Genomic DNA, 16,161 nt, shown 5'->3' with positions numbered 1-16,161 from the left:
ATTCTGTACAAAAGAGAGTGATTCAGTGATGAACTTGTCAAATGCTCATTTCTCCTAAGTAGTTCTGTATCAACTGTCCCTTGAGCTAAAGCATCTCCTTCTGGACACACCAACCTCACTGTACAGCTAAAGTGAGTGAAACACTGTCATCCAGTGAATGAGTTGGACCATACTGTATTGAGCCAATGAAGTAAATTACAAACAAAAAACTTTAGCTTGGCATATCTGAACTCCCACTTCTTTACTGCCTCCTGGGGAAGAGCCAACATGCAAAATGGTTTTGCTGGTTCCTGGACATGTTGTATCTGCTCTAGACAGCCAGGATTCCAGGGATATTCATGCCTCCTACATGTGGATCATGAGAAATAACACTGGAACTTTTTTCCTTCATCAAGCCATTCAATCTAGATTAGAATCTTTTTAAAAAAGAGAGAGTAGAGATAGAGAAAGAGATAAATTCTCCTGTAGAGTCTGTGCTCCAGGGACCAGAATTAGGATATGTTAGACTTCATTTATACTGTCAGTCAACTCATATGACAGTTTTTTTTAAAGAACAAAACACTGGTATGTGGCCTCAGAATATCAAAATATTGGTAAAAGAGAAAACCTAACAAGGTTACCAGTTTCAGTGTGAAAGTATTTCACAGTATCAATTAGGTTTTGTGCTCAGTTGTCTTAGAATCAAAGAATATTGAACTAGATGAGCTCTTAGGTTCTAGACCAGAGGCTCTTAAATGTTTTACTTAAGAAGAAATGGATAATCACTAATTAAAGATTGACAAGATAAAATTGTATTGGTGGAAATAGTGTCTTGCTGTTTAACATGGTGAATAGTAGAAATGGGTTGCTACAAGTAAAATTAAATGTAACCTTAATATATGGATTAACTATTAAAAGTTGTCTTAGATACATTCTCTACTCATGAGTAAAGCTTGGTTTTGTGTATCCTTACTTTAAATTATGAGGGATCTAGGCTAAACTCACCAGCCAGGCCATATCAAGCCTTAAACTTTGGATTCTGTTTGCACAATGCTGGCTTTCTGGATGCTAGAAACCTACCTCTCACTGTTGAATGAATGAAATTAATTGTTCATACAGAAGGTGGTGAGAACATCTAGGAAGACTAGGCTTCCTTGAACTCACAGAATAGATTCCATGAAGTTTCTTGTGAGCCTGTTTCTCATACATGTTTGGTCAGTAAATGTCTGTAGGTCTGACAGAATTTAGTCTGAAACTTCCTAAGTTGCTTTCTTATTTATTTTCCCCCTGTTTTAGTGGGGTCATTGGAAAAAGAGCTAACCCTCTCTCACCTCAGTACATCTTTGGCTACTTCCATAATTTTTAATTACACACACACAAAGTGTGGTTGGTTTAGGAAGATTTATAGAAGTGGTAAAATTCATAGTGTGGGCCTATGAAACTACTTACTGGAAAATTTGGAACAACAACTTATATCAAGTCACTAATATGACTGTGCTCTCCAGAGTTTGTTAAGGTAACTCAGTAAAGCAATAAATTATTTTGGCATTGATCATTCATGCAAAGGCATCAAGCTGGTATCAGTTCACTTTGGTGGCTCTGAGAGGCAAACTCCATTGAGAGTAATAAATTCTTCATTTGAAACAGAAAATGCTGTTTTTAATCACCTGGGGATCCATGAAATGTATGGACATCAAGGTGTATAATAGCATTTTATCAGATCTACTGGCTTCAGTTAATAAATTTGATATATGACACAGAACAATAGTAATTATTCCACTACTGCCTATGGTTACAGGATCAAAGCTCTGCAGCAATCTAAAGGTACCAATCAATTCAGTTAATTATGTAGTTTAAGAGAAAATATGAAATACAATTTATGCATGTGTTTCTGGGGCTAAGAGGAGTATGTAACACAATGCACAGACATCACTACTGAATATGAGCCCTGTGCCTTAGCCAGAGGGCTTCCCAGGTGGCACTAATGGTAAAGAACCTGCATGGCAGTACAGGAGATGTAAGAGACTTGGGTTCGGTCCCTGGGCCAGGAAGATGCCCTGGAGGAGGGCATGGCAACCCACTCCAGTATTCTTGCCTGGAGAATCCCATAGACAGAGGAGCCTGGAAAGCTACAGTCTATAGGGTCACAAAGAGTCAGATGTGACTGAAATGACTTAACACGCATACACAGAACTTATCCAGGATCAGGCTTCTCAAGCACAGCCTATATTTCCAATATCAGAATCACATGGGCTCCACTTACAGATGAAGGTTTCAGGATCTCATCCTAGACCTAAGCATCCAATTCTCTGGGAGTACATTTTATTAATAGTAAGCAGTCCATGTGGTCCTGATACATAGTAATGTCTAAGAGCCACAAGTAAAAGCTCAAAGTGGTTCAAGAAACCAAGTAGAAAGAAAGAGATAGGGCAGCACCTCCTCCCTCTGGCTGAGGGACTCAAGGCAGAGGCTACTGTGTTCACAGAGATTCAATAAACTACTTTATCTGCATTTCACTCAGGTATCTGGGTATTTCTTTTTCTGATGGATTAGGTTGGCCATCAGTGCAAAGGGCAACTGGGGGAAGCTGTAAACCTTAAGGCAATTTCCTTGTTTCTCTCTATATAAATGAAATAAAATTCCATCCAAGTTGACTCTAAAATACAGTAAGAATGGGCATCAACTTTAAAAATTGTGTCCTTTATTATCCTTCTGAGAGATATCAAATTTAATCTTTGCTGCTTGTTTAATCTCTGAATACATTTGGTGCAGGAAGACTTAGAAAACCCATTCTACTAAGAGGGAAAAATTTTCTGAAGCCCTAGTATATTTCAGCATTCAATGGCCCCAGTTGGACTGTGAAGAAGGCTGAGCACCGAAGAATTGATGCTTTTGAACTGTGGTGTTGGAGAAGACTCTTGAGAGTCCCTTGGACTGCAAGGAGATCCAACCAGTTCATTCTGAAGGAGATCAGCCCTGGGATTTCTTTGGAAGGAATGATGCTAAAGCTGAAACTCCAGTACTTTGGCCACCTCATGCAAAGAGTTGACTCATTGGAAAAGACTGTGATGCTGGAAGGGATTGGGGGCAAGAGGAGAAGGGGACGACAGAGGATGAGATGGCTGGATGGCATCACTGACTCGATGGACGTGAGTCTGGGTGAACTCCGGGAGTTGGTGATGGACAGGGAGGCCTGGCGTGCTGCAATTCATGGGGTCACAAAGAGTCGGACACGACTGAGTGACTGACCTGATCTGATCTGATCTGATCCTGAAGGAAATTCAACATCAAGTTAAATATGTGATATTAGAGTTTCCCAAAACACAATTGTTAACTTCAGTAGATGTGTTTAGTTCATATTATACCTAAACTATAGATTTATTTCATTAAACTATCCTTGTGTGATATTGAGATTGCATTGACCGAAACTATGAGTATGAAAAAATGCATAAATATTAGAATTGTTCATATTATGAGAAGAAGATAATTAAAAGTGAAAACGCTTGCCTATAGGAAGGGTTAGGACATTGATGGGGAAAAAAAATCTAGTGTCACTTTTATGCTCTAGTTATTAATTTTTCTCCTATGGTTTTAGCACCTTTATGAAGCAGATAAAATTCTGTTTTCAGTTCCCCCAAAATGTTCTATGTTATGCCATCAATTACTAAATTTATGATTCTGGTTTAATTCCTTTCTCATTTACACATGTGTTTAAAAGTCTCCGTTTTCTTTCAGGTGAAGCTGGTAAGGAGACAACATGGAGACAGGAAACAAGACACTGAGAACAGATTTCATTCTCTTGGGCCTTTTCCCAGGAAGGAGACATACTGATCTCATCCTCCTCATCTACATCATTGGAAATACCAGCTTGATCCTTCCCATCTGGACAGATCCCTACTTTCATACCTCCATGTATTTCCTCCTTAGCCAACTCTCTCTCATTGACCTGATTTTCATCTCTTGCACAGTCCCCAAAATGGTGGTCAACTTTTTCTCAGGGAAGAGAAACCATTTCCCTGATTGGCCATGGGGCCCGAATCTTCTTTACCTTGACTCTTGGGATAGCAGAGTGTCTCCTCCTGACACTCATTGCTTATGACCACTATGTGGCTACCTGTCATCCTCTCAAATACTCAATCATCATCAGCCACTGGGTTTTCCAGCTGGTGGCTGTGGGGTCCTGGGTGGGAGGGGCTCTGGCACCCTTGATCCACACGGCTTATGCCATACACGTTCCCCTCTGTGGCTCCTGAGAGCTCTACCACTTTTTTTGTGAAGTCAAAGCCCTTGTGAAGCTGTCTTGTGAGGACATATCTGCCTATGAGAAAGGAGTAGTAGTGACCAGCATCGTTGTGGTTCTTCTCCCCACAAGCCTCATTCTGACTTCCTATACTCTCATCTTCCTCCAGGTCCTGCAAATGAACTCCCCTGAAGGCAGGAACTAGGCCCTGGCTGCTGCTCCTCCCATCTTACTGTGGTCACGTTTTACTATGCCCCAGCCATGCTACTATACATGAGGCCTGATCTTCTCACACCTCTGCTCTGAACCAGGCTCTCTTTGTTTGACACCATCCTCACCTCGATGCTGAACCCCCTCATCTATAGGCTAAGGAACAGGGAAGTTGTGGGCTCAATAAGGAAGATGCTCAGGATGCACCCTATTTCAGAGCAGGCTCCTATGTCCCATTGAGTAGACAGTTCAGAGTTAAGATCTACCTGAGAGGTGGTAGGATCTGATAAAACCCAATGAAACTCTCCCTGTCTTCATCTTCTCTCTACAAATGTTGAATTTATACCCTCTCTCCTGATAAAGTCAGTTTGAAATATCTAAATCAATGAGTTCTCTGAGAGTAGAGGAGCACAAAACTATACCACTTTGAAGTAAATATATATGAGGCCTGAATAACAACCAGTTCTCTGTAAAAATAGCCTTTCTCCTAATCCTGTGAGCTTGCTTCATTTGTGTTGCTGGAATGATAGATCCCTCTTCTTTTGTTCATTTTTTAAAACTTATTTGATGACTGGAGGAAAATTGTTTTACCATGTTGGGTTGGTTTCTACCACACAACAACCCAATTCAGCCATCAGTTCAGTTCAGTTGCTCAGTCGTGTCTGACCCTTTGTGACCCCATGGACTGCAGCACGCCAGGCCTCCCTGTCCATCACCAACTCCCAGAGTTTACTCAAACTCACGACCATTGAGTTGGTGATGCCATCCAACCATCTCATCCTCTGTCGTCCCCTTCTCCTCCCGCCTTCAATCTTTCCCAGAACCCAGGTCTTTTCCAGTGAGTCAGTGATTCACATCAGGTGGCCAAAGTATTGGAGTTTCAGCTTCAACATCAGTCCTTCCAATGAACACCCAAGACTGATCTCCTTTAGGATGGACTGGTTGGATCTCCTTGCAGTCCAAGGGACTCTCAAGAGTCTTCTCCAACACCACAGTTCAAAAGCATCAATTCTTCAGTGCTCAGCTTTCTTTATACTCCAACTCTCACATCCATAAATGACTACTGGAAAAACCATAGCCTTGACCAGACGGACCTTTGTTGACAAAGTAATGTCTCCGTTTTTTTAATATGCTATCTAGGTTGGTTATAACTTTCCTTCCAAGGAGTAAGTGTCTTTTAGTTTCATGGCTGCAATCACCATCTGCAGTGATTTTGGAGCCCCCCAAAATAAAGTCAGCCACTGTTTCCACTGTTTCTCCATCTATTTGCCATGAAGTGATGGGACCAGATGACATAATCTTAATTTTCTGAATCCAGGTTAAATCAATATTCGATATTTTGTAATGTAATTGACTCCTAAAAATTCATCTTAAGGCTATAATGGCCAATTAGGATATATTGTTCACACTCAATATTACATTTAACCATAAGGACAATTCGATGAGAAAGTCTATTGTTATCACCAATTTGTAGATGAGGAAACAGAAGTGAGGAAGTCAATGGAAATTTCCCAGGTCATGCAGGTACTAAAAAGTGGTGAATCAGAGTTTAAATCTCACTTTGCTTTTTAACCACCATCCTGCTGAGCAGACGGCTGAGAGTGACTTTTTTCCCTGAATGAATTTGGCTTTGCCCCCTGGTAGCTGAGCTAATTACCTACCAGGGCTGGACTGAGCTGACACATTCCCCAGAGAGTTCATAGTATCTCTCTTGTCCACAGTGCTGTATTTAATCTCTGCTTCATGGCCTACCAGAGATATTCTGGATCAGCTATGAGCTTGCAGTACCAACTTCACCAAGATCATCAGTTATAAGACTTTATTCTACTCACAAAGAGCCTAATGTTTGACTTGATGAGCTTCAAAATACAAAGGAAGATATAGAAGAATTAAGAATCTCCAGGAGGTGACAAGGATGACAACACATATGATAACAAGGTAGCCCACAGTGGAGAAACAAGTAATTGTCTTGCACTCTTGTGGGGAGACACAGGAATTAGAAATAATTTGTGACGCTCTGTGTGGGGTAACATCTTCAAAGTGCTTCAGAATAAACTCCCAGCTGTATGATAAAACCCTCCTGGAGAGTTGAGCAGCTGCATGAGAATTTAGTGAATTGCCAGACCCTGAGGCAGATTATCGGAGAAGGCAATGGCACCCCACTCCAGTACTCTTGCCTGGAAAATCCCATGGACGGAGGAGCCTGGTAGGCTGCAGTCCATGGGGTCGCTAAGAGTCAGACACGACTGAGTGACTTCACTTTCACTTTCATGCATTGGAGAAGGAAATGGCAACCCACTCCAGTATTCTTGCCTGGAGAATCCCAGGGAGGGGGGAGCCTGGTGGATTGCCGTCTATGGGGTCGCACAGAGTTGGACACGACTGAAGCGACTTAGCAGCAGCAGCAGAGGCATTATATGTGATAAGTTCATGGGTCATTTGTATTTACATATACACAGTGTATAATGCTATTAAACTGATCAACTACTAGTTAGTTAGTAACTGGTGAGTTTAAGAAAAATAGTTAAACTCTTTGTGTTATAAACATAGGTGCAATCCTTTGTTCTCAGAAATGTGGTTTAGAGTCTCTTTTTTGCCCACCTGAAAATAAACATTGTTAATTGTCTATATTCCAATATAAAATAAAAAGTTTTTTTTTTTTAAGTCATCTTTGTTGTTTTCTAGGCTTTGGAAAGAAGTTCTAACTAAGTCAAGTTTCAAAAAGAGCATCTTATTATTCAGGCTTCCTTCGTGACTCAGTGGTAAAGAATCCACCTGCCAATTCAGGAGCTGTGGATTTGAACCCTGGGTCAGAAAGATCCTCCACATATATATGGAATTTAGAAAGATGGTAATGATAACCCTGTATGCGAGAGAGCAAAAGAGACACAGATGTACAGAACAGTCTTTTGGACTCTGTGGGAGAGGGCAAGGGTGGGATGATTTGGGAGAATGGCATTGAAACATGTATATTATCATATGTGAAACAGATCGCCAGTCCAGGTTCGATGCATGATATGGGGTGCTTGAGGCTTGTGCCCTGGGATGACCCAGAGGGATGGGATGGGGAGGGAGGTTGGAGCGGGGGTGGTTCAGGATGGGGAACACATATACACCCATGGCAGATTCAAGTCAATGTATGGCAAAACCAACACAATATTGTAAAGTACTTAGCCTCCAATTAAAATAAATAAATTTATATTTAAAAAAATAAAAGAAAGGTCCTCCAGAGAAGGAAATGGCAACCCACTCCAGTATTCTTGCCTGGGAAATTCCATGGACAGAGGAGCCTGGTGGGCTACAATCCACAGAGTCCCAAAAAGAATCAAACACATCTTAACATCTTTGTTGTTTTCTAGGCTTTGGAAAGAAGTTCTAACCAAACCTAGTTTCAAAAAAAGAATCATATTATTCAATATAGTCATAACTATTTAAAATACTGGCTTCAGATTTACACATTCACCAATGTATGCTCAAATTCATGCTTGAATTTGTAAATTCAACATACAATCATAAAGGCCAGGGCAGGGCTGCATAGAACCCTCTCCCTAGTCACTCGTTTGTGAGATGAACTCAGTTCATTTGCTTACTTTAACACAATGCTATCATGTTGGAAAATCACTTTTTCAATTCTTTAAACTTAGATATATGTATGAGATAGCCATATCCAGAGCTGGAAAATTCATGCTGTTCATTTTGATTTTGCACAGGCCACCTCCCCTTAGTCGAAAGTCCAGCTCCACTCCACTCCCTGCTGAGCAGCTCTGGGACCTTAGTTGTGCATAGAAGTTGGAGGAGCTGAAGAATGAGGCCAACTTGGATTTGGAAAATCATGGAAAATGCCAGCAGATAAAGAGTTTCTTGGGAGTAGAACATCAATGTCAGCACCAGGAGCATGTGATTAAGCCATTTATATAATGATACTCTGCTAGGAATTCTGGTCTTTATCTTTGTTTCTTCAACTCTCTCTGTATGTATAGAAGCTTTTCATCCTTTTCTGTGTCCCATAAATTCTGACTGAGTGCCTGGTACCTGCTGTGTTCTTTACTGGCACTGAGGAAACAATACTTAATACTTTGCTCTCAGAGAACCTGCATTTTCATGGGGGGAACAAACAATAGATAAATAAACATGCAAATAATAGTAAGATTTCAGATGGTGAAGGAATGCAAAATAAGGGTTAGGGAATAAAGCAAGCCAGTGATATGCTTTCAATAGAATGGTCAGGCAGACATATGGTGCGAATAATGCTCATGAGAAGATGGATTGAAAAAGGATACTTCTTCCATCACCAGTTGTTACTTGTCATTCTGTCTTGCCATCATGTCTCTCCACTTCCCAGATTTCTCCCTTATCCTTACTTATCCCACTGTCTCTTCTTGACATTTTCTACAGAACTAGGCAGTTAAATTTCTCACCCATAACCAGGCCACCTGCTTGTGATCTCTGAGCTCCCTAAGGATAAATCTAGACTTAGTTGGAGAATCTACAAGCAATAAATATGCCGACATCCCAGATCCCAGTGGTGGCTGTGCATTAAAATCCACTTTGGAAGAAGTCTGGGTGTATATCACACCACCAAGATGTATGAAATTTTCATACTGAATGAAGATCACACTTCTAATCCTTAACACAATTATAGCAACAATGTGCCAAACAATGCTAAACAATATGACCAAAATATATTTTCTTCATTTGCATTGACTATCCTGTCAGATGGATTGCTAAATAATGTTTTTAAATATCAGTGGATGCCAAATCATTAATCTGGCCCACATTTAAATATACTACTATATATTTGAATTCACTTCATAAATATTTGATTTTTGGGAAAAGATAAAAGTCAGTGGTATATTTACAAAGGAAGAGCATGTATATGGAATTTAGAAAGATGGTAACGATAACCCTGTGTACGAGACAGCAAAAGAGACACTGATGTATAGAACAGTCTTATGGACTCTGTGGGAGAGGGTGGGAAGATTTGGGAGAATGTCATTGAAACATGTGAAATGTCATGTATGAAACGAGATGCCAGTCCAGGTTCAGTGCACGATGCTGGATGCTTGGGGCTGGTGCGCTGGGAAGGCCCAGGGGGATGGTATGGGGAGGTTGGGAGGGAGGAGGGTTCAGGATGGGGAGCATGTGATTTTTTTTTAAAATATTTAATAAACTTAATAAAAAAAAAAAAAAAAAAGGAAGAGCAGTCTCACTTTCTGTGTTTTTCTCCCTTGATCCTCCAGATCAAACCAGTCAACTAAGACATGAAGCAAGGAAATGAATCCTCCATTACTGACTTTATTCTCTTGGGCCTCTTCTCAGACTCCAGGCATCCTGGCCTTCTTGTCACCATAATTCTCTTCGTTCTTGGGGTTGCCATCACTGGAAACTCAGTCTTGGCCCTACTGGTGTGGCGTGATGCCCACCTTCACACCCCTATGTATTTCCTACTCAGCCAGCTCTCTCTCATGGACCTCACCCTAATCTCCACCACTGTCCCGAAGATGGTCACTGATTTCTTCTCTGGACAGAGTTTCATCTCTCACATTGGCTGTGGAGCCCAACTCTTTCTTTACTTGATGCTAGGAGTGGCTGAGTGTGTTCTCCTGACACTCATGGCCTTTGACCGCTATCTGGCCATCTGTTACCCCCTCAGATACCCAGTCATCATGACCCCTAGAGTCTGTTTGCAAATGGCCATTGGTTCATGGGTTGGGGGTATGCTCATCTCCCTTATGCACACAGTTTATGCCATGAATTTCTCTACTTGTGACTCCAGGGAGGTTCACCATTTCTTCTGTGAGGTTATGGCCCTTCTGAAGCTCTCTTGTGAGGATACCTCAACCTATGAGAAGGTGGTGTTGGCATCTGGCATTGTGTTCCTCCTCATACCTTTTGGACTCATCTTGACGTCCTACATCCTCATCTTTCTCACTGTCCTCCATATGAATGCCCCTGAGGGAAGAAACAAAGCTCTGGCCACCTGCTCTTCCCACCTCAGTGTAGTGAGCCTGTACTTTGGTCCAGCTATGATCATCTACACGACCCCAGGTTCCTCTCTCCCCGCAGATGTGGACCAGTGTCTCTTTGTGTTTGATGTTATCATCACCCCCATGCTCAACCCCCTTATCTATAGCCTGAGGAACAAGGAGGTATTGGAGGCTCTGAGGAACATTCTATGGAGAAAGCTGATGTTTATAGTGAAAAGATGATGCCACTTTTTTTTTTTTTTTTAAAGAACTCCTATTCTCTATTGTTCCCCATTTAATGCTGATGCTATTAGGAAAAATTTAACTCTGGATTTCAGTTTTCAACAATATTAAAGAAATGACACTTTTTCTTTCAGATTTCAAGTAATGTGAACCATACTACAATGGCAACAGGGGAATTCCTATTTAACAGTGTTATGCTACTTGACTGATCATAACATACATATCCAATTTTCCCAGAGCTCACAAATCAAATTCGTAAGGAAGCTGATGTAGGCATATATATTCAATAAGCTTTACAAAATTCAAGATAACCTGATAAATAACATGGTCCTAATGTACCTTTTCTAGCTGCTTTGGTGGCTCAGATGGTAAAGAATCTGTCTGCAATGCAGGAGACTCAGGTTTAACCCCTGGGTTGGAAAGATCCCCTGGAGAAAACAATGACTACCCACTCTAGTATCCTTGCTTGAAAAACACCATGGACAGAGGAGCCTGGCAAGCTACAGTTCATGGGGTTGCAAAAAGTTAGACATGACTGAGAAACTAACCATGCACGCACAATGTAGCTTTTCAATCACATGTCCTACACTTACCATCGATACACTCTAATTTGCACCATATTGGTATATTCAGGTTTGCACTTTTCAGATGATTTCATGAGTTCTCAATTTTATTATTCAGTTCAGTCCCTCAGTCATATCCAATTCTTTGCGACTCCATGGACTGCAGCATGCCAGGCTTCCCTGTCCATCACCAACTCCTGAAGCTTGTTCAAACTCATGTCCATTGAGTCAGTGAAGCCATCCAACCATCTCATCCTCTGTCATCCCCTTCTCCTCCTGCCTTCAATCTTCCACAGAATCAGGGTCTTTTCTAAGTCAGTTCTTCGCATCAGGTGGCCAAAGTAGTGGAGCTTCAGCTTCAGCATCAGTCCTTCCAGTGAATATTCAGGACTGATTTCATTTAAGACTGAATGGTTTGATCTTGCAGTCCATGGGACTCTCAAGAGTCTTCTCCAACAACACAGTTCAAAATGTACTCTGCATCATGTAAGGCTCACCACACTGAGGTGGGAAGAGCAGGTGGCCAGAGCTTTTTTTCTGCCCTCAGGAGAATTCATATGGAAGACAGTAAAATAAGTTAAATAAGCAAGGTAACATGATACAGCCTTGACATACTCCTTTCCCAATTTGGAACTAGCCCATTGTTCCATGTCCAATTCTAACTGTTGCTTATTGGCCTCCATACACATTTCTCAGGAGGCAGGTAGGTTGGTCTGGTATTCCCATCTGTAGAATAATTTTCCACTGTTTGTTGTGAGCCACACAGTCAAAGGCTTTAGTATAGTCAATGAAGCAGAAGTAGACAGAGCAGGATCACTCTGATGGACTATGTGAGTGTGCACAGCTCTGTGATTTACAAGGGATCTGAAGGTAGTGATACCATCTCTTGTGCAAGGGAAACTTCTAATTATGCCTAATATAAGCATTTAACACTGTTGCCTGTGCAATGTTCTAAAATATATACTCAGCAATTCTTTTAATCTGCACATCATTCCTGTGTTGTGGATATGTTTTAGTCCAATTTTAAAAAGGAAAGAAGAGAGACATCAAAGGACAATTCCTCTAGATCAAGGATATTAAGTATATGTAGTCATTTGGCATGCACTTCACACCCTGGTACTGATCTTTTAGAGATTATATTTTTAAATTGTTCCACAACACTGTTTCTGGTTATAGAGTTTATAAATCTAACTAAGTGTTTGCTAAACAGAAGATATTCCACTATTTAAAATAAACCACTTCTTGCAAGCTGTTTCTTAACAATCTCCCCCATCATGACCTTGTGTCTCTCCTTGTGCAGCATCAACTAGTACTAGGAATTAACTTAATAATAGGTTTAAACTTTACACAGACTAGGGTGACTTCTGGGAAACTGGAAAAAATCATATTTTTCAGATTCTTCCCTAAATACTGGTGTTATGATTAGTCATTCTGTTCTAGTTGAGCTGACTTAAGAGATGCTTGAATTGGGAGGATTCATGGGCAAATGGGAAAATTCCATATGTGAGAAGGAAAAGGTGAACACAGACCATATTCAATTATGAAAATGCTTTTCCTAACTCAGATTATCAAGGCCTCTACTATTCATCTTCAAAAGAATCTTTATTTTCCATGAGGCATCATAAGACTGAGTGAAAATAATGACTTTTCAAAATGTAAAATCATAATACTTCTGTTGAAGCTGTGTCTGCAAAGGACCTCAGGTGATGATTGGATTAGTTCTTAAAAAAATACACATGATGCATGTGAAATAGAGAGCTAGTGGGAAGTTGCTACATAACACAGGAGCCCAGTCTGGCATTCTGTGATCACCTAGAATGTGAGACTGGAGGAGTGGAGGTAGGGGAGACACACACACACACACACACACACACACACACACACACACACACACACATATATAATTACTTTGTCAACAAAGATCCATCTAGTCAAGGCTATGGTTTTTCCAGTAGTCATGTATGGATGTGAGAGTTGGACTATAAAGAAAGCTGAGCGCTGAAGAATTGATGCTTTTGAACTGTGGTGTTGGAGAAGACTCTTGAGAGTCCCTTGGACTGCAAGGAGATCCAACCAGTCCATCCTAAAGGAAATCAGTCCTGAATATTCATTGGAAGGACTGATGTTGAAGCTGAAACTCCAATACTTTGGCCACCTGATGCAAAGAGCTGACTCATTTGAAAAGACCCTGATGCTGGGAAAGATTGGAGGGCAGGAGGAGAAGGGGACGAGAGAGGATGAGATCATTGGATGGCCTCACCTACTCAATGGACATGGGTTTGGGTAGACTCTGGCAGTTGGTGATGGACAGGGAGGCCTGGCGTGCTGCAGTTCATGGGGTCGCAAAGAGTTGGACGCGACTGAGCAACTGAACTGGAACTGGATATATATATGTACAGGTATACATATATATAAGAAGAAAGAAAGAAAAGATGGAGATCTCAAATTAACAAAACATAATGAAAGAGAAAAAATAATAACCAATATATCCCAAAATACAAAAAAAATAAAAAATAAAAAATCTATACAAGAGAATGCTATGAACATTTGCCAACAAATTGCACAACCTAGAACAAATGGACATGTTTCTAGAAAGTTTCTAGACATATACAGCTGACCAAAATTTAATCAAGAAAAAAACTAGATAATTGGAACAAATCCATCACTAGACATACAATAAAATTTGCAGTTAAAAAAAAAAAAAACCTCCCTGCAGACAGAAGTCCAGGACTGAATGGCTTCACTGGGGAATTCTATCAAACATACAAAGAAAAACTTATATCAATACTTTTCAAACTTTTCCAAAATATTGAATGAAAAGGAACATTCCCAAAGTCATTCTAAGAGACCACAATCACTGTGATTCCAAACCAGACAAACACACTCCCAAAAATATATACATAGGCCAACATCTTTGATTAATATAGATGCAAGGATTCTGAACAAAACATTAGCAAACTGAGTCCAACAGCACATAAAAAGAACCATACACATGTACACCTGTGGCGGATTCATGTTAAAACCAATACAATATTGTAAAGTAATTAGCCTCTAATTAAAATAAATAAATTTAATTTAAAAAAAACCATACATCATGATCAAGTCAGATTCATCCCAGGGTCACAAGGATGATTCAACACATGCAAATCAATCAGTGTGATACACCACACGAAACACCACAGAAACACATGATCTCATGAAACATGATACACCAGAGAAACCACATGATCATCTAAATAGATGCAGAAAAATCATTAGATAAAATTCAACATCTAGTCATGATAAAAACTCTCACCAAAGTGGGAGTAGAGGGAACATAGCACAATAAAAAGCTCTACATGGCAAACTCACAGCCAGCATAATACTCATCAATGAAAAGCTGAAACCATTCCTGCTAAAATCTGAAATAAGACAAGATGCTCACTCTCACCACTTCAATTCAACATAGTACTGGAAGTCTTAGTGATAGCAATCACACAAGAAAATAAAATAAAATATACCCATGTTGGAAGAAAAGAGGTAGAATTTGTCATTATATGCAGATTACAAGATACTCCATATAGAATACCCTATAGACTACACACAAACACTATTAAAAAGGATAAGCAAACTCAATGAGGTAGCAGGATACAAGATTAACATACAGAACTCTATTGCATATCTTCACACTAATAATGAAATATCACAAAGTAAAAAAAAAAAAAAACTTTAAAAATCACATCAAAAAATTAAATGAAATACTTAGGAATAAACCTGACCAAGGAGGTGAAAGACTCTATGCTGAGAACTGTTAAACACTGATAAAGGGAATATTCCATGCTTTTGGATTGAAAGAATTCATATTGTTAAAATGTCTATAATACTCAAAGCATTCTACAATTAAATGTGATCTAGAAGGCACAGTGGTAAAGAATCTGCTTGCCAATGCAGAAGATGCAAGAGACATAGGTTTGATCCCTGTGTCAGGAAGATCCCATAGTGTAGGAAATGGCAACCCAATCCAGTATACTTGCCTAGAACATTCCATGGATAGAGACCATTTATGAGACCATAGACTCAGATTCGGACATGACTGAGCACACATGCAATGCACTATCAAATTATCCGTGACATTTTCACAGAACTAGAGCAAATAATCCTAAAATTTATATAAAACCACAAAAGATCCAGAATTGTCAAAGCCATTTTGAGGAAAAAGAATAAAGCTGGAGGCATAACTTTTCCACACTTCAGACAATACTACAAATAGATAGTAATCAAAAAAGCATGGTATTGACAAAACAGACACATAGTTCAGTGGAAAAGTATAGCAGGCCCAGGAGTAAACACTCACACCTACAGTTATTCATTCTTTGACCAAGGATGCAAGAATATACAATGAAGAAAAGACAGTGTATCAAGAATGAGTGTTGGGAAAGCTGGACAGCTCAGGTAAATCAACAAAATTTGAAAGTTCCTTCACACCATACACAAAAATAAGCTCAAAATGATGTAAAGACTTAAAAATAAGGTGTTCCACCATAAAACTCCTGGAAGAGAACATAGGCAAAACATTCTCTAACATAAATTGTAGCAATAATTTCTTAAGTCAGTCTCCCAAGGCAAAAGAAACAAAAGCAAAAATAAAAGGAACCTAATCAAATCTAAAAGCTTTTGCACAGCAAAGGAAACCATATATAAAATGAAAGATAATCTATGAGCTGGGAGAAAATATTTGCTAATGATGCAGCTAACATGGGTTTAATTTCCAAAATATACAAACAGCTATTACAGTTCAATATCAAATAAACAAACAATCCAATTGAAAAATGGGCAGAAAACTGAAGCAAAGAGAACATTTCTTCAAAGAAGACATACAGATGGCCAAAAAAAAAAAAAAAACAAACAAAAAAAACACACATGAAAAGGAGCTCAAAGTTACTAATTATTAGAGAAATGCAAATCAAAACTACAATGCAGT

The 16,161-nt window shown here is 39.7% G+C and overlaps 1 protein-coding gene and 1 pseudogene across 1 annotated transcript; both read left to right on the top strand.

Moving 5' to 3' along the window:
- The first annotated feature begins 3,736 nt into the window (after positions 1-3,736).
- Positions 3,737-4,669, top strand: LOC147369261 (olfactory receptor 2AJ1-like; annotated as a pseudogene).
- Positions 4,670-9,499: 4,830 nt separating this feature from the next.
- Positions 9,500-11,666, top strand: LOC147369260 (olfactory receptor 2T29-like). The gene has a single exon (XM_086411195.1). The coding sequence runs from the start codon at positions 9,691-9,693 to the stop codon at positions 10,636-10,638; it is 948 nt and encodes a 315-aa protein (XP_086267321.1). The 5' UTR covers positions 9,500-9,690; the 3' UTR covers positions 10,639-11,666.
- The last annotated feature ends 4,495 nt before the right edge of the window (positions 11,667-16,161 follow it).

Source organism: Bos grunniens, chromosome 7, assembly GCF_055505025.1.
Source record: "Bos grunniens cultivar Pamir isolate PY7600 chromosome 7, Bosgru_T2T1.0, whole genome shotgun sequence".
Lineage (NCBI taxonomy): Eukaryota > Metazoa > Chordata > Mammalia > Artiodactyla > Bovidae > Bos > Bos grunniens.
The sequence above is the reverse complement of the archived record's forward strand: the minus strand, read 5'-3'. Positions and strand labels throughout refer to the sequence as shown.

Bases quoted from the DNA above. Each gene is read 5' to 3' on its own strand.
- LOC147369260 (XM_086411195.1), top strand. From the start codon at position 9,691: ATGAAGCAAGGAAATGAATCCTCCATTACTGACTTTATTCTCTTGGGC.